The sequence below is a fragment of the Anoplophora glabripennis genome, unplaced genomic scaffold (assembly GCF_000390285.2).
Source record: "Anoplophora glabripennis isolate ALB-LARVAE unplaced genomic scaffold, Agla_2.0 scaffold476, whole genome shotgun sequence".
In the NCBI taxonomy this organism is placed as follows: Eukaryota; Metazoa; Arthropoda; class Insecta; order Coleoptera; family Cerambycidae; genus Anoplophora; species Anoplophora glabripennis.
This window is the reverse complement of record NW_019416653.1, coordinates 277,975-297,269: the sequence shown is the minus strand read 5'-3', so window position 1 is coordinate 297,269 and position 19,295 is coordinate 277,975. Positions and strand designations below refer to the sequence as shown.

General features: G+C 30.0%; 1 protein-coding gene across 2 annotated transcripts in view; it reads right to left on the bottom strand.

Annotated features, from left to right (window-relative positions):
* LOC108909506 (monoacylglycerol lipase ABHD12) overlaps nucleotides 1-19,295 on the bottom strand; it is a 59,475-nt gene that overhangs the window by 26,150 nt on the left and 14,030 nt on the right. Inside the window, exon 2 of one of the 2 annotated variants that reach the window (XM_018713875.1) lies at nucleotides 13,477-13,660. The exons of the other annotated variant lie outside the window; for it this stretch is intronic. Within the exon in view, the coding sequence (XP_018569391.1) occupies nucleotides 13,477-13,565 (89 nt within the window). The 5' untranslated portion in view covers nucleotides 13,566-13,660. The remainder of the gene's footprint in view (nucleotides 1-13,476; nucleotides 13,661-19,295) is intronic. 2 annotated transcript variants of the gene reach the window in all.

Genomic DNA, 19,295 nt, shown 5'->3' with positions numbered 1-19,295 from the left:
AAAAAAGCGCCTGAAAATTTGTCGGACAAGGTATGGACTACGTTTTTTAGGCAATTTTTAGTAAGTTAAAATGAAAATTGGGTGTTTTGTAATCGGAAAACCATACCGCGCTAGAGCGACATGTTGGATATGTCGGACTCGACAATTGCGCCCTCTATTTTGTCGGACAACCCAATTTACTTCTTATTTAACATATTTTCTTTCAATTCAAATAAAAAATTTGAGTATTGTAATCACAAAAGAGAACCCGCCCAGAACGACAGGTTTAAGTACTCGCAGTGCGGAAAAGCGCCATTCCCATATTCTAAAAATTTTACAGCGTAGTAGACTCGTTAACACGAAGCGATCCAGACCGTTTTCATGACTTTTGTAATCAGTTCGAAAAAAGGTCGCTGGCTTGGGGACTAATATTATCACGTAAGTGACAGCACGTATATGACCCTGCTTTTAATTTTCTACTTAAATCTGATATTAGGAAACTGTTAAAAAAATGTATAATTGGATTTTGGAAAAGATTGCGTACAAGAACATACATCATTTTTTTTGAAAAAACAATAGCCAATGGTCTACAGTGAAGAAAATGTGACAATGAGTGACAGTTTCCAGCATTTTTGGAACTATTACGCCCCTCCATATACAATGATCTTTTTCTTCGCAAGTCTTCAATATAAACTGCTTTACATGTCAATTACCATCGAATTGATTATGGTTTTTATAATCCCAACTTTAAGTAAACAATTGTTTAAATTTAGTGTTGCATATTTGTAATAGTATACAAGCGCTGAAGAGCGGAGCTCGCGTTCGAAAATGAAAAGTTAAAGGTTTACCCCACACGTACGATTTTGTTTTATGTTAATATGTTAAATAATGTACGACTACGGCTAACAGGCGCAAAATGTTAAGTAGCTTAGGATCTAAACGATGAAAATATATATTTTTTTAAATTGTAGGTAACTATGCTGGTTAATCTACCGTAATGGAATATTTTAGAAATATACATAAATATACGTCCAAAAATTAAAAAAACGGTGACGTATAAAAACCTTACCAAAACTGCAAAAATGAAGATAATTGAATTTTGCAAATTGCTTTTGGTTTCTGCATATTTACACTATGTGTGTACCAAATTTCAAGTGTCAGCAAAGCTTCGAACAAATTTGGCAAAGTTTCGAGTTTCAGATGCCGATGAATGTATAACACCTTATAGAACAAAAAGTTTTGCTCTCCTGATTTTCGGCTTTAGCGTCATTATTGTATATATATTGAACTATAGTTTTCGAAAGTTTTATCACTTTTTGTTTATAATTGACATTTTTACAGCAACTTAAAAAAATTGGCGTTTTATAGCGTTTTTTCAATCTCACGGCTTTGTTATTGCAAATTTCGTAATCGGACCACCGCCATTTTGTAGCTATTTTTATTACGAACAAAATCATGTCCTAAGCATTTTTTCGTACAAAGTCATCCCGCTGAGTTATTTAAAGAAAACTACTAAAAAAAATTTTTTTTACGATTAAATTGTTAATAACTTTTTTCCTGATAAAATACTTTGTCAGCAAATTAGCCTGTTATTGTACTCATCATTTAAAGTAGACCTAATGTGTAGTTATTTCCGGGTTATCAAGGTTTGACACACGCCGAACCTCTACCAACTGGACTATAAAGTATTCTTTCGTCTGTTAAAATTAAGGCAGTCAAACATCTAACACCCTGTATATGCATATTGTTAGTTTGTTTTGTATCTTTGCTCTTTGTTAGTTTTTTCTTTTGTTGTATGTATTTTGTAAGTATGTAAATCACTTTGATTGTATCAATTGGGTTCGTCTGTACATACAATATTGTTTACTAATAAATAAATAAATCAACTGATGATGCAGCGCGTATTCTGTGGGCGAAACGGCAGTATGATGATGCAACACGACGTTTCATGTAATTACGATGCGAATGGAAGAAAAACATCGTAGTCTATGGGATGGTTTAACAGTAATCTTTTATTTTTCAAACTCGGACCAAAAATGGTGGAGTTACAAAGTTTGCGGATTTTTTACGTGACACTCGTTACATACATTTTTAAATGGTAAGCGTAGATAAACATATGTACTTTGATGTAATTTCTTCGAAAGATTATGTAAATGAATGAACATAGGTACATAGAAAATAATCCTGTTATAACAAAAAAAATTACATAGGTATGCATTACATTACACATTTGCTTTAAAAACTTTTGATTTTAAATTACTGTAGAGAGTAACCTATTTAAGATAGGGACATCCTTGTAAAAAAAGTTGTGATCCGGTTTGGTTTGGATTTTTTTATTTAATATAGAGCTTTAAATAATTCTATTATGTCACTGAACAGTGGAATTAATTTTTGTTATCAAAACCTGTTAATTAATTTTTTCAAATTTAACGAAATTTAGTCAGCGATTTTAATATTTGAAATCAGACTACCACACTGGATCCCCACAAGGGATTTGTCCATAGTATTTATTTTGCTAATAGTAAAATAGTTTGTTGTAGGTACGTATAATTTCCTTTCTTTCTGAATCGTCTATGTCGCCCAGGTAATATTAAATTGTTAATTAAATATACAGGGTGTTTTTGAATGGAGTAGCATAAATGATACACATGTTGCACGCAACATTTTTTCTACGATTGTTTTTATTTCAAATTTTATTTAACAGTATTTTACATAATATTAAAATTGGAAATTGGACAACTGGAAATTAATTGCGCAAATTGTCAATGTCAGACGTTAGGTACTTAATGGATATGCTTAGATTAAACTTGTAATCAATATTTTTTTTTGTACTACTGTAAAAAAAGTTAAACTTTTGGCACAGTAGGTAGTGCAATAATTAGTAAATTTTGCACGATCGTAGAAAAAAACACTTGTAGCATGTCTGCATATTCATCATTAGTAAAATTTGGCATAATTCTTGTTAATTTACACCCAAAAAGTATTTAGCTGATAACAGTGACAACTTACAGAAGAGTTAATTGTGACAACTGGCATGACAGCAGCACACTTAGTTTTTCTTTGATTGATTGCAATCATATACGGTGTGAGGTGAATGGTAATACATTTTATTTTTTTATTAATAAACGAAAAGTTTTAAAGGAAAATTGCTAGAGAGGTAAAAGTTTCTAAAAGAACCAGTTTATCTAATGCGTATTTTTGGATATCGAGTTTTTACGAAATATAAAAGTTATGGCAAAAAATGGCTTGAGGGGTGGTTATTTCAACCCCTTTCGAGGGGTTAAAATTTTCGAAAAATAGTTGAAAACTCGCATCTGTATTAGTAAACAACCTGTAAAAACTTTGTTATTTGTACCTCGTTCGGTTTTCAAATTACAGCCAATTTTCATAATTTTTTTGGAAACTGATGGCCCATATCTCTTCAGGAGTGAACATTTTACTAAGGCGATTTTTTACAGATCGTGTTCATTTGAAATGTAGATTCACTGGTATCATTTATGCTACTCCATTCAAAAACACCCTGTCTAAAATATTTAATTAAAATTTAGTAATAACTATTAAATATTAAGTAGATCTATTTACCATTTACTTATAATTAAAAACAAAAGTAATAACATATTCAGATAAATAAGCGATTATTAAACATCCAATTGCCCACCCAATCTCCAGATTACGAATTGTTCAAGAAATATTCAAGAACGATATACATAGGAATACACGAAATGTACCGAGCAAAATGGTCTAATAAAAACTCAAGAATTTGAAGACAATTACATTTTTTAGTTTATTTGTATAATTTATTATTTTTCTAGTAGTTTTAAATTATATTGAAATGCTGACTACATATTTTGTTTAAATTTGACGAGAAAGATTAATAAGTAGGCTCTGATAATTAAAAGTTAATTAAAATATAAGATTTTTTTAGCGTAATTAAAAAAAAGAACTACACCATATTGGATAATAAAAGGTTCAGCTTAGATAGGTCACATTGTACAATTTTTTCTCCACCACCTTTTGTTGCTTGCATCACTTCGAACATTTTAAGATACAGTTATTGTTAATTCGTCCCGTAAAATACTAAAAACATAATTACGATCATCCGCCTTAGCAATACAGGGTGTTCTTGATGTATTGACAAATAGCTCGATCACAGACTCCTGGGATCAAAATTACACGATTGTAATTGACTCACAAAATGTAAAAGTCAACGCAATTGAAATATAATATAGTACACTGAATCAAGATACATCTTTTTAGTATCACTAAAACTGCTTTAGCTTGAGACTTCTTCTTCTTCTTTAGTTAGAAGTTTCCAGCTAAAATCGTTTTGGAGTAATACTAAACCAACCTTCCAGGTACAACCTGTGTGTACATGATGCAACAATACGTATCAAAAATCAGCCGGGTTTTCTATGCCAAAAATTTAAGAACTAGAACAGCCTGTGTTTGGCCAACCCGTTGAATAGCAATTTTCTTTACCTTTTCAGCCTTATATAATAATACTTTTTATTTGCCTAAATGAAGAAAAATGCAAAAAAATTTATCGGTATTTCTTCAGTTGGCCATGTGCTTTATTAAGTATTCGTCTTTTGTTGTTTAATATTGACAATTAATTACTTGGTTTTATTTTTGAAAGGTGTTCTATTTTTAAAAAACCTATGTTTATGTAATATCGGAAAAACTGTGCGATTTGTAAAAAATCTGAGTACGCCAATGGCTTCCTCATAAAAAATAGAACAAATAATGTGCAAACTTTTTTCTTCTAAATTGAATGACAATGGAGATAGAAGGTTAAGGGGCGATTTTTCAAAAAAAAAACCTGTATAACTAAAACTAATCAAGTTAGCCAAGATCTTCTGGTATAGTCCTTCCGAAGTCAGTTGAATATGCAAAAAACGTCTGGTAATAAAATTTAATGAGATTCATAGGCGTCCCTAAAAAAATTTTCTGCTAAAAGTAAAAAATAATAATTTGCTGTGATTTATTTCCCAGAAGACCAATACAACTGTGCTCGTTTTCCTTTGCCCGCGCTCGCATCGTTCAACTGAGCGTATACATTTCTATCGCCTCCACGTTTAGTTCGATCAGACCTGTATATGGGTATGGGAACAAGTTTTTCAAATATTTCAGCCGAGTTGCTGCTTAGCGACCAAGCCTGGTACATACCTTGAAATTATAGGTTCTTCAGTTGACTTCGGAAAAACTATATCAAAAGAAGAAGACGGGATATCGATATCTGATTTATTGTATCTCTCACAGTTTTGTCTGAACGATATAAAACTGTCGAAAAAATCAACCACAATGTTCAATAATGTAAAAACAATAAAATAGTATTTTTATATAAAAAAANCTTGTTTTACTTTGGCCGCGCTCGCATTCTTCAACTGGCCGTATACATTTCTACCACCTGCACGTTTAGTTCGACCAGATCTATATATGGGTATGGCTAAATAAATATGGGAACAAGTTTTTCAAATATTTTAGCCGAGTTGCTGCTTAGCGACCGAGCCTGGTACATACCTTGAAATTATAGGTTCTTCAGTTGACTTCGGAAAAACTATATCAAAAGAAGAAGACGGGATATCGATATCTGATTTATTGTATCTCTCACAGTTTTGTCTGAACGATATAAAACTGTCGAAAAAATCAACCACAATGTTCAATAATGTAAAAACAATAAAATAGTATTTTTATATAAAAAAAACTAGCGCCGGAGATTCAACAGTGAAATAAATAAGGAGTACATATTTAATTTTATTTTATTGCAATATATCTTCAGGAAAGGGAAATCAAGATTAATTTTTGTTGTTAAGTAGTCATTTAAACAAAAAAAAGGTGTAAAAAAGTTTTACCATGGTTGTACCTCTCTAAATTACAAAACATGTGATAATTACATAAAAGCCTGGTATTAATAAATTTTCCTTATTTAATAAAGAAAATTTGTTTCCGTATCATATTTCATTACTGATAATTTATTTATATATATACTGTGAAAAATTCTACGAAATTTATGTGTGCATTTTACATTATCTTCTAATCTCCAAATTGGTACAAATTATATCGATTAAATACAAAACATAAACAAACCTCGTAACAAACACTTTAATAGTTAGGTACCTATATGGCCAAAAAAAAATTTACTTATTAAGAGGATCAATACGTGCAAAAGTAACATACTTCCATAAATTTAATGTGATTTGGTAAAAATAACCTGTTAATTCATATAACTATTCCTAGAAATATATCAATCAATTATATCCTTTTCCCATTTATAATTTTGTAAATTAAATTCGAGTTTAATGCAAATATTTGTTTGTAACTGTAAAAATAAAAAATTATAAATGGGGAAAGGATATAATACATATGATTTCTAGGAACTGAATAGTTTTATAGGTTATATTTATCAAATCACATTAAATTTGTCACTGTTTCCAGGAAAACCAAATTTTGCTGACAGTCTGCATCTGTCAATGCCTAAAAATCAAAATATCTGCTATATGTTTTCAACTTATAAATAAATGCTCTTTCCAAAAATACAATAATATACAGGGTGTTCCATTTAAAATAAGAAAGTTGGTATCGACTCCTAGTATAACAGGAAGTACGATGACCTTGAAAGTACTTTAACTTGGTAGGCCCCATGGCCTGTACCACACCACCACAATTTCAAAAAAATCCCTCGAGCGGTTTCCTAGATATCCATCGATGGAGTTCATGGTGGAACACCCTGTATATTTCCTCATATGAAATCCTGCCTGCCAAAATATCGCCCAGCGTGAGTCACGAAACGGGACCCCGTCAAGTGCTGCTCTAGCGGCCAACGCTTCAAGGTGTGTTGTTTAATAAATTTACGCTGGACCGATATTTTAACAGGCCTCGCACCCGATTGTTCAGGAACGGCTCCAATTTGTGTACATACAGTCTTATAAGGAAAGAGAGTAAAGATTTTATTAATCATTAATAGATTATCGAGGAAAATAATAATTTTTTTATTAAGTAGGCAATAATTTTTAGTTAATAAGCTTAAACAATCTTAGAATTACCATTCCTTTATTATAAAAGCAGATATAATTTTTAAAATTCCATGTAGTTTCTTCTTCAAAAGCTTAAAAAACGTATAACAGGAATAGTCAACAGTCTAATGTTTATATTTTCACGTTAACAATCCGATACGTAAATTACCTGCTATTTTCAGTAAAAATGATATAACTTGAATTATTTTTTTACTTTGGTGAGTCGTATTAATTTAAAAAACACTGCCTAATTACTAAAATATATAGAAACTTGCTACTAATTACGTTTGGAGAATAATATGTATAGTAGGGTGGTCCAAAAAAAAAAACGATTTTTTTCTCGTGTCTTGTGAAAATATGTTAGTTTATCATGTTTTAAGAGCCCCCTCAAAAAATCAGCTCAAAAAATTTTTTTAAAGGTCGCTCAAGATTTTTAAAAATTTCCAAAATCGTCAAAAATTGAATTTTTTTTTTATTTTTTTCCCGTTATTTTATCATTTTCTAGGTTGAAAAAAATCTCGATTCTGAAAATTTCAAATCGATATTTTAATTTCTAAAGGTCACTCATAATTATTTTAATTTTCAGAGTTGAGCGACCTCTAAAAAATAAAAAATTTTAAAAAAATTAAAAAATTATAAATATTTGATACTCACAGTGCGGTAGTAAATTTTGCCTCGAGACATTTATTAAGTGTCTCGTAATTAATTTCTATTATTTTGTTGATCAAATTCAATGAAAAAAAATTGTTACTTCGTTGATATTTATTTTTTAGAGGTCGCTTGAAAACGTATAACAGGAAAAAAAATTAGACAAAAATAATTCTAATTTTACTGACTATAAGTCGCACTATCGTCTTTAGTACTGTGAAGGTCATTTGTCTCGAAAGCTCTTTTTTTATTTTTAAGCAAAACAGAAGGGGATGCTATCTCCGTAAACAACAATCTGAAAAAATTTGTTAAAATAATACAGTTATAAAGGCTATACTGTATACTCTGCATCGGACCGTGAACGCAATTGACCATACCGATACTGTTTTTAAGAATATCATATTTATAACTGTATTATTTTAACATATTTTTTCAAATTGTTGTTTACAGTTATTTGCTACCTGTCAGTTTTTTCTTTTTTTAAAGAATGCCATATTTACGGAGATAGCACTCCCTTATGTTTCACTTAAAAATAAAAAAAGAAGACCTTTTGAGACAAATGACCTTTACAATATTAAAGACAATGGTTCAACTTATCGTTAGTAAAAATTGGATTTTTTTTATCAGTTAACAAAAAAATTAAGACGAGTTAAAGTGAGAGGTACCAATAATTTTATATGCAGAAAACCGTGATTTTTTCAACATTTTTATTAATAACTAACAAATGGGATAACGAAACCAACTGAAATTTTAGCACACAATAGAGTAATAGTGAGGCTATATATGGTCCAAATTTCAAATTTTTTGCCCCTACGTTTTCTTAATATCGGTTTCCAAACTCAGAGGTCTATTTCATTTATTTCGATAGTAAGTGACTAAAAATAAGCAAAAGTTGATTGTCAAGACAATATGAAATTAAAATCGTGTTAGTTATATTTATATTCAAGAATGTATAATTTTTTTGGTCGTAACTTTTTTCATTAAATATCCAGTGGTTTCCTTCTTACCGGTAAGTAGCTTGAAGATTTGTAGATTTGTAGATTGAAGAAGAAATCTATCTGAGCCAGGCTAATTTTTAAGCTGTAAATTTATTTAAACATAAATAACGATTTTATGTGGGACACCCTGTACGTAAAATTTAATCTGTATTCTTAATAAAGAAAAATTAGTACATATTATTGGTTTTTTATGCGTTATATTTTCGTACTATTTAAGCTTTACAAAATCATTACTTAGTACTTAGTACTACTTAGTACTACTAGGTATATCAAAGATAATATTAAACCATTATGCTTTATTTTAGGACGCATTTATAATAAACCAACTCTGTGTTTTCACTTTCATTTTCAAGGGTAGCGACACCTGTGAGAGAGTGTACAAACTAATTATATCGAAAGAAATTAAAAATATCTTGTGAATAGGTAGGAAACTCGACAATTCTAGTTTAGATACATATTAAAAATGGAGTCGTGTATAAAATGTTGTCATTTCACTTGAGGACACAAATTATAGAACTATTAATAAATATTAATCTGAAAATTAAATACAAATGATCCTAGGTGTCCGTTCTAGTGAGTGAAGTAGTTTGGTTATTGTGCCTGACCTAGTTCCGTCGTAAATGCAATATATTGACAGACTAACAGTATGGTTAAAATTGAGGTACTTTGGCATTTATTTAAATTATTCTTCTGTTCTCATGAGCATTGAAATTTATCTCACTCACTAGCGGGAACCATTGCGAATACATTGATATATAATAATATTCAATTATGTTAGTTTCTTCGATGATTTGTGTCCTCATCTGAAGCTCTGTTACACGGTAAAAATATACATACTAAATCGTCCCCTTAAAGATACAATTGATTTAAGAATCCACGACAATCTACTTGTAATTTGACAATAAAGCGGACAGATTTGGGTTACGTTTAATGTTGTTCAACAAGTTCATCCACATCTATACATATTCCTTACAGACCTATGACACCCAGCATAAATACTTCCTTCATACTCATTTTTATTTAGATTGGATTCACAACTTTTGAGAAATAAAAATAATAGGAAGTGTCAAATTTCAATTACTCATGTGCATGAAAATATCTGGTTTGCATTTTAATGGAAGAGTACTGTTTCAATCAAGTTCTGATCAATTTAAAAGCTCGAGGAAATAGTTTAAAACTACTAGCATATAATAACGGAAATATTAGTAGCAAATGCAATTACATATTTACATAGAATTTCACATATAATAGGTAAACAATATGTGTATTTTTAATTCAGAAACTAATTTGCATGTGTATACTGTATTTAATATTTCTATATCTAATGTATGTATATGTAACCCGACCTAATATAACTTAATGATACAAAAACCTGAAAATTAACCTACTTAACTACAGTTATGATCCATTATACAAAATGTCTAGTCTTTTTAAGAAAAACGGGATTATGTTGTTTGCCCGAGAGATATAAATTTCTTTTTATTTTTGGATACATTGTAGGCCACATTAACCTTTTCGTATAACAAACGTCATAAATAATATATAAAAAATAGTAAACACCAAGTTATTAAAAAACATTAACCATTAACTATGATAAATAACAGATAAGCAGAATGCATAGAAACTACTTTTAAATTGCATGATTATTATATTAGTAATTAGTGCTGAACGTTTTTCTTTATCAACTTTTCATTGGTACTAATTATTTATGTTATAAAAGGTGCATTTCTTAAAAAAATATATTAACAAACTAAGAATATTTAACAAATACAGCTATCTGTGTTTATTTATATAATGTTGCTATTAATATTTATCAAAACAAAAGATTTCGCATATTCATCCATGGCGTATATATTTGCCATGAAATGATTTATTTACTTACGACAAACGTACAAAAAATTATTTAATTACGGAGTAAGTTTATAACGTAACAGCTTCTCATTCATACGTAAAAAATAATGCCTCATAACATGTTTACATGAAATTATAATAGATGCAGAATAAGTCTAAATATCAACACAATTTTATGCAACAGACTATTCACACAATTTGGACAGAAATCTTTTTGATACAATATAGTCCAACCAAATTACACTTGGAGAAAAAAAAATTGTTACCTGGATTTTTATAAGTGGAAATGGTAAAAGGGCTTATAATAAACAAAAAATAAATAAATGCGTGAGCAGGGGCGGCGGAGGGTTCATTTGGGGGGTTGAAAAGTTATGAAAATTTGTATCATTGGGATTTGTAGCGAAAGTTGACGTCAAACCAAAAAGTATCCAATACAAAAGTTGTAGATCAAGCAAAAATCTACAACTTTTGTAGAGTTCACTTTTTAGCATAACCTCAAAATTTCCGAGAAAAATACGAAAAACAGTTTTTTTCTGATTTTTCGTTTTTTATTTCTCATTTTCGCAAAAATAATTTAATTTTGACGAAACTTGGTAAAAGAATACCTTTATCTGTCTTAAATAACCTCAATTTTTTTTAAATAAAAAAATCACGAAGTTTCTGAGATATTCATTTTTTTCGACTTGAAACACTTTTTTTTCAAAGAAAAATTCTACTAAAAAAAATCATCGTAAAGTTTTGATTTTTTTTTAATTTAAACAAATTATCAACAATTACTGAAGTCCGCTGCAAGTAATTTTTTCACTTTTTTGCATTTTTGAGCATGTTTTTGAACTGTGATTACAAATTTTTTTATTTCACCAAAAAGTATGTCAAAACGAAAAAAATGATTATCAGCAGAATTCTGTACGATGATTTTTTGAAGTAGAATTTTTCTTTGAAAAAAAAAAGTGTTTCAGGCCGAAAAACATGAATATTTCAGAAACTTCTTGATTTTATTATCAAAAAATTTTAGGTTATTTAAGACAGAGAAAGGTATACTTTCACCAAGTTTCGTCAAAATTAAATTATTTTTGCGGAAATGAGAAATAAAAAACGAAAAATCAGAAAAAGCCTGTTTTTTGCATTTTTCTCGGAAATTTTCAGGTTATGTTAAAAATAACCTCTACAAAAGTTGTAGATTTTTGAATGATCTACAACTTTTAGATGCTTTTTTGTTTGACGTCAACTTTCGCCAGAAATCCCAATGATACAATTTTTCATAACTTTTCAACCCCCTAAATCAACCCTCCGCCGCCCCTGCTCACGCATTTATTTATTTTTTTTTCGTTTATTATAAGCTCCTTTACCATTTCCACTTATGAAAGTTCAGGTAACAATTTTCTTTTTTTCCCCCTCTAAATGAGTTATTTTGATCGGTCTATATAACTGTTTTCATTATTCAATATACGGGGTGCTTCGGAGTTGATGTGATAAAAGCCTAAGGGAGATTCCGCTCAGCAAAATATGTAAAAAAGTTCATATAAACATGGGTCCAAGTGTTTTGTTTCCGAGATACAGGGAGCAATTTTTTTTAAATGGGTTTTTACGCTTTAGATGATTTGAATGAAATTTTTAGGGTTCATCTGAATATTACATAAACCGAAAAAAAAAACTGTGGGTACACATCTTAACGCTATCGCCACCCGGACCGGTCTCACAGTTTCAAGGACAAAAAACAGACGCGGGACGCAACAGGGTTCCAGAAAAGGTCCACGGCAGATTGGCGCAGATACTTCTGCGAGCGACTCCACACCAAGACGACTCTCCAGCGAGCGCTCGCCCCGACAACACTTCTTTTTCACTGACGTTGCTTTCAATAAAAATACTTTTATTTACCGTTGAGGGAGAGTATTATTTTTCTGCACTCCGAAAGCGACCCTCAAAACTACAGGGTGATATTCATTGCAAAGAACAAAATTTGTTCTGAAAAGTTAGATTTAATTACAACCTGTTTGTAGCGTTTGTATTTGGTCAAAATCTCCAACTTAATGTATAAAAGTATATTCGAGTATATTCGAAAGTATATTCGAGTATATAAAAGTGTATTCGAGTAATTAAGGAATATTTATAATGTTTATCACTTTTTTGAACTTCTTTATGCTTAATTCTAAAAAATAATTAGCGTTGTAATAAATTTAAAATTCGATAAAATTCATGTCGAGCAATGTGACAACAGCGCGGCGGATAACACGAAGTACTAAGCTGTCCAGCATTACGAAATTCAGTTGGTATCTGGAATTGGACCGTGTTTGAGTGGTTTTTGTGTACCACTAATTCCTTTTCTTGAGGCGTTTTCCCGCGAGTGCGCTAAAACTAGATTCGAAGGTGTCGTGCATGCATCGAAAATGGTGGTGGAAATTTTGAGCATATGTTGTAGTTTGTTTTGTACTTGTGCGTTTAAAAATTAATGAATTTTGCTTTTTGATAAGTACCTAAATTATTTTTAATAAACATGATTATTTGAATGACGTGAATCTTTGGGTACTTTAATTACATATTCTTCAAATTCATAATTTGATTAAAAGTCCTGTTTTAAGAGATTCATAATTACTAAAATTCGAACTAAACGTTAAGCACAACACTATCTTCGCAATAGAAAATCGATGCATTTTATTTTATTTATTTAAAAACTGGAAAACAATTGAAATTTACTAAATGTTTCACAAGAATAGCTGTTTATATTTTTGTTATTCCGTAGGACAAGTCTGCCACGTGCACACCAGTTGTGCAGCGTTAGGTTAAGCGCTGTTGCCACGTTGTGATGAAACTCCCCAATATTAATACTCGCTGTATTTTGAAAACTGTTAATCTTACACCCCTGTAGTATACAACTTTTTTGTTCATTTATGATTACCTCATGCTGAAGTAATGGCAGTCAAACTTCTTACACCCTGTATATTGGAAGATGTTTAAATGAATCTTTATAGTAAACTGTTTTTACTTACATATCACACAGATACAAAACAAAGAAGGCCAATGGAATTACTGATAAAGCTAGCAAATTAATCAACACGTCCTTAAATTGTACTGCCATAGCTCGAGTCACTCCAACTTCACAAACCTCTTAGATTATTGTCTTCGATTGTATAAGCATAGATGAGTATGTAAATTAAATGCCACACAATTTAACTGGAAAAATTGAAACAGTAAAACAATGAGAAAGTCGCAACACAATGTGCTACACATAATTAAATCACAGTGCGAAATAAGTTAAATATTTTTTTAGTTAGTTTAATAAATATTTACAGTTATTAAATTTTAATTGATTTAAATACTTGCCGGGTTTATGATTATAACAGAGTCGATATATAATTAAAACGAATGCTGAGATTGCTTAGAAATTTGCAGGTATGTGGGCAATACAGAAATTAGTATGGAAATTAAAGTGTATGTGCTATTGTAGGTAAGCAGTTGCATGTTACGGCAAATACCCAGTCTGAGTTATAAACAAGCAATGAAATAATTTGATGTTTTTTTCTTTACAGCATTCCATATTAAATAAAATACTTATACCTCATTTTAATTGTATATTTAAAAAATAAATAATAATCGCTACTGTTGTGAATTGAGTATGTACAATGAGTTTTATTTAACTTAATAAATTGCCCAAGAATTTGTCACAATTCTATATTTCTGGCAACTGTTCACATGTATCGATAGATAAACAGACCAATTTTTTTAAATAATAAATAAAACAATAAATCGTTTCTCCTGAAAAAAATTATCTCATTAAGCTATTAGTTCATATTTTAATAATTTTATCATTATATCTCAAAACTTTTTGGTAAATGTTTCGAAATTTATTACTCGTTTCTGTGAAAAACACAATTAAGTATGATTTGTTTTCGGTTTGATATATTAAGAACACCAGTTTAAATTTAAAACTACAATCATAAAATGGACCCCATTACTGATCCTTTTTACACAAGGTGACATTAATTAGAATTATTTTTATTTTCAATGGAGCAAAAATATTTAAATTTAAAAAGTAATTTGTGTACTGCTATTTCTTACAACTGTTTCGTAAACATTTTAAATTTATTTCCAATTTTTGCAGAAAATACAATATAATTAATATATTTTACTTTTATTTGATTAAGGACATACCCTTGATTGATTCTTTTGGCGCAATGTTTTTAAATTATTTTCGATGTAGCAGAAATTTCTAATAGAAAAATTCTATTGCCGTTTCTCAAAACTTTTGGGAAATATTTCAAATTTATTTCTCGTTTTTGCTAACAATTTATTTTTTAAATTTTTTAAGTTAAATTTATAAAAAAATCAATCCAATGACTGATCTTTTTGTCACAAGATATTTATTTCAAAAAAACTACTATACTACTACTGTTGCTACTATACAAAACTTTTGTTTAAACTCAGTTTAGTTTAGTAAAATAGTAACTCATTAAAAATTACGAAAAAAATTTTTTCTTTATTTCATTATAATTTTTTCTATTAGCACGGAACTATTTCAATGTAATTAACTTAAATTCTGCATAAAGAAATTAGTAGATATTTTTGGATATATATGAATGTAATGTGATGTGATTGTAATTTGAAAAAAAAGAAAATGTCCAAATTATACCATACAAGCATAGTTTAAGTATGTCAATACTAATGGTCAATTCAAGGGCAAATGATTTCACAATTTCAAGAGTACATGGAGTTAGTGATGAAATCAAATCTTTAATGAAATTTTTATGTGAGTTGGATTATATACAGGCTGTTACAAATTCGCTTCTCACTACAGGGATCTTGGAAACAGGTAAGAGACATGAAGAAGCTTAAATGAGGGCAAAGATGTGTAAACAGGGGACCAACATTATGTCTAAAAAATCAAGGCAAACATGATTAGTTGATGAAATATTTGAAAAAAAAAAACGAATTTTGGAAATCCGATTTTTTTCATTTCACATTATTTGAGGTGATTTTTAATACATTTTTTGCAAGCTTTCATGACCCCCAATACTGTCTGAACCAGATTCAGACGTTTTGTCTTGAAAATATCATCTTCAATGTATTCGTTCCATATTTATCTAATTTTTTATTTAGATTTCTATGTTTACTGAATTATCGTACACTCTAAGTGTCGTTGGACCCTGTGATGATGGTCCTAGAGACGAAACGTTACACATAAAAATTGGTTATGCCATTCGATAGAGCGAAAAAAGTTGCCATGAGAAGGTGTTCTTCTTTTTTCAATATCACCTCAAATAATGTTGAAATGAAACAAAAACAGATTTCCAAAATTTCAGTTTTTTTTCAAATATTTAGAAAACTAATCATGTTAGCCTTGATTTTTTAGAGGCATAATGTTGGTCCCCTGATTACGCAACTTTGCCCCCATTAAAGCTACTTCGTACCTCTTACCGTTTCCGAGATCCCTGTAGTGAGAAGCGAATTTGTAACAGCCTGTATAGTGGGTAGAAAAAGTATGTACGTAATTTTATAAGTATTGGTTCCCTGCATTCATTCATATTTTAAATATTGTTTTTACATTATACTAGAAATACTTTTAACAAAGCAGTAATCAATAATGTTCCAACTGATTAGGACAAATATATATTACAACCTACTTATTAGTATGTAACGCAATTTGTCTTATACGTTACTTTTTCATTAGAATATAATGCAAGGTCATTGTTCCAATTTTTCAACTGTAATAAACTTTGTAATGAAGACTTTGTAGGCCGCTGTGAAGAATAAATTTTCTCTAAAACCAAACTCATTAAAAGTAATCGATTAGTATAATAAAATTAACCTTACACTACTTATTAAATAATAATTAGTTATACATTTTTCACTTTTAACCTCCTTAACAGTTATGAGAAATATTATTCTACAAAACTGAGATCAAACGGAAATTGAAATACTCCTCTGGTATAATTTTTAACTAAAAGTAACGTTAACTTCTTATCAGTATACTATGAACATTGAATACATTTTAATTAACATTATACAACCAACATTACACACTTGCCTTATAAAAATTGAATAAGCATTGGTTGTTACACTTGCAATTACAGATACATTTCAAGAATATTAAATAACACATACGTTTGTTTTTGATTTGAACACAATCTGTCTCACACCAGTCCCATACAGTCTGTGTATTTTTCAAACTGTATTTGATTATTTAGAATCATTCATAAAATATGTAGGGCACAGAACAACTCTCCCAACTCCACAATTTTTTTTAATTACTTAAATTACAGTTCATGTAGTATCGATAAGATTTTATGTATTTTTTCTTAGTAAGTACTAAAATAAATAACAGCAGAGTACGTTAGAAACTTATACAATACTTTTAATGATATACAGGATGTACACAATTAAATAGTCAAACGTTCCGTAGTGATAGAACTACTCAAAGTAAGAAAATTCCCGTAGACAAGGGCCAAATGAAAATTTACATCTAAGAAAAGTACTGCTGAAAGTCATCGAGTGCTGTTGGAAGCTTACGGTGAACATACTCCATCGATAGAAACGTGTGAGTATCAGTTTCAACGTTCTAGAAGTGGTGATTTCGATACAGTTGACAAAGAATGCCCTAGTCGACCGAACAAGTTCAAAGATAAAGATGTGGAAGCAATACTCAACCAAGATTCATATGAAACACAAGTTGGACTTGATGAATTGTTGAATGTTGATCGCACAACAGTTACCAAACGTTTAAATGCTCTCGGTATGATTCAAAAGCAAGGAAACTGCGTGCCATATGAATTGAAGTCGAGAGATGTTGAATGGCAATTTTTCACCTGTGAACAATTTCTTCAACTACAAAAAAGAAAGGTTTCCTGCATCATATCATCACTGGTGATGAAAAATATGTTATGATAATTCTTGAGCATAGAAAATCCTGGTTCATACATCAATATCGTATTTGGTGGGATCAGCTTGGTTGTTATGTACTATGAGCTGCTTCGACCAAATGAAACCATCACTGGTACCGAACACAATTGATATGTTTGAGCCGTGCATTGAAGGCGATTCGAGCAAAGGCACGTTAAAGTAATTTTTCAACATGACAAAGCTCGTCCACGTGCTGCTCATGAAGTCAAAAAATACTTAGAAATGCTGAAATGGGATGTTTTACCACACCCGTCATATTCACCAGATATTGCTTGATTACTACTTGTTCTGATCCATAGAATACGGCCCGACTAAGCAATGCTCCTAATCTTACAAAGATAAGAAAAATTAGATCGATTGGTGGACAACATCAAAAGATGAGTTGTTCTTTCGATGTGGAATCCGTATGCTACCAAAAATATAGGAAAAAGTAGTGGCTAGCAGCAAAAAATGCCTCGAAACTAGGCAACAAATTAATAATAACAAATTTATTGCGTAATGGGGCAAAATTGAAAAGTTCTCATCTTTGATAAGCAAAAAAATGCTCTACTTAGAAAAATGGGAAAAATTTTTACCCAGGTTTCCAGTTTTATCCACCCCCTGCATGATTGTGCTTCATACTTATCATTCTACAAAGGTTAGAAAGTAGAATACCTGTGTAAAATAATGTGAACCTGATTACTCTGTAATGTGAACAATGTAACTAAATTAACTTTTTTAATAAAATTATAAAACTCTCATGCTTCATTATCACTACAAGACCTCCTTAATTTCCTACAGATTTTTATAAATTTCATTTTGAAAATTCTGTATCTCGGTGACTAAACATTTACCGAATGTTTTTTTTATTATTTTGAGTTCTCTTGCAACATAAAAATTTGACCTATACAATTCAGTACACCCTGTTTAGTCCAAGAAGTTAAATGTATTCTATGAGTGACATAAATCGATTATTTCCAAAATTGTTTAAAAAATAAATATCAAAATAACTTGCCTGGTAGAAAATCAAGCAAAAAATAATCCATTTTAGGTGTACATGTACCGATATATTTCATATAATACTGAACTTTAGTACTATTTGTATAAATATCAGTTGCTTTAGTTATCACAGGCTTATTATTCATATCTATAATGAGTTTACCGAGGACGGGTCAAGACTTGGATTATGTCTAAACGTATACTACAGTGATTATTTTTTGATATAACATGATTTGTAAGTTTGATGTTTTGTTAAGTTATTTTATTTTATGTTGTCTACTTATATTTATTAATAACTGTTGTTCACGTGGAAGAGCGGCATTTAGCCGAACGTCGCCATTTTTTGATATTTTGACGTTTTGATGTCTTTTTCTTGTATTTGCGATATGCAATTTATCTTATCAAAAATAAAGGCAATATTATTATTATTATTATTTCAGGCTTATAAAAAAATAAAAATGTGTTTCGCTACACAACCCAACCAATCTAGTAGGTACATACGAGTATAAGGTCAGGTGGGGTAAGTGGTCCCCAAAATTAAAAAAATTCGACTTTGTAATTTTATAATGATAAGTTTGTTAGTTGTGTTTACTATTGGTTGCAATGTCCAAATACTCGATTGCTGACTGTGTACTTCATGAAAATAAGTGGCAAGTGAGAACTGCTATCGTAAAACATACTTATAGCATTGTTAAATAAGCTGGGGCAAGGGAGAATATTTCTTCAAACGGGGGTTTTCAAATGCAGTTTTTGGATTTAAGATATCTGCTATAGATTTTTAGTTTTATGGTGTTTTCTATAATTGCAGGAACGAAATACCAAATCACTCAAATTGTAATTTGCTTTATTATCTTAAAAGTAGCGCAAGATACTTGGTTTAACATAAATAATAATAAAGTTTAGAGAAAAATAACATAAGGTAACATTCTTACTA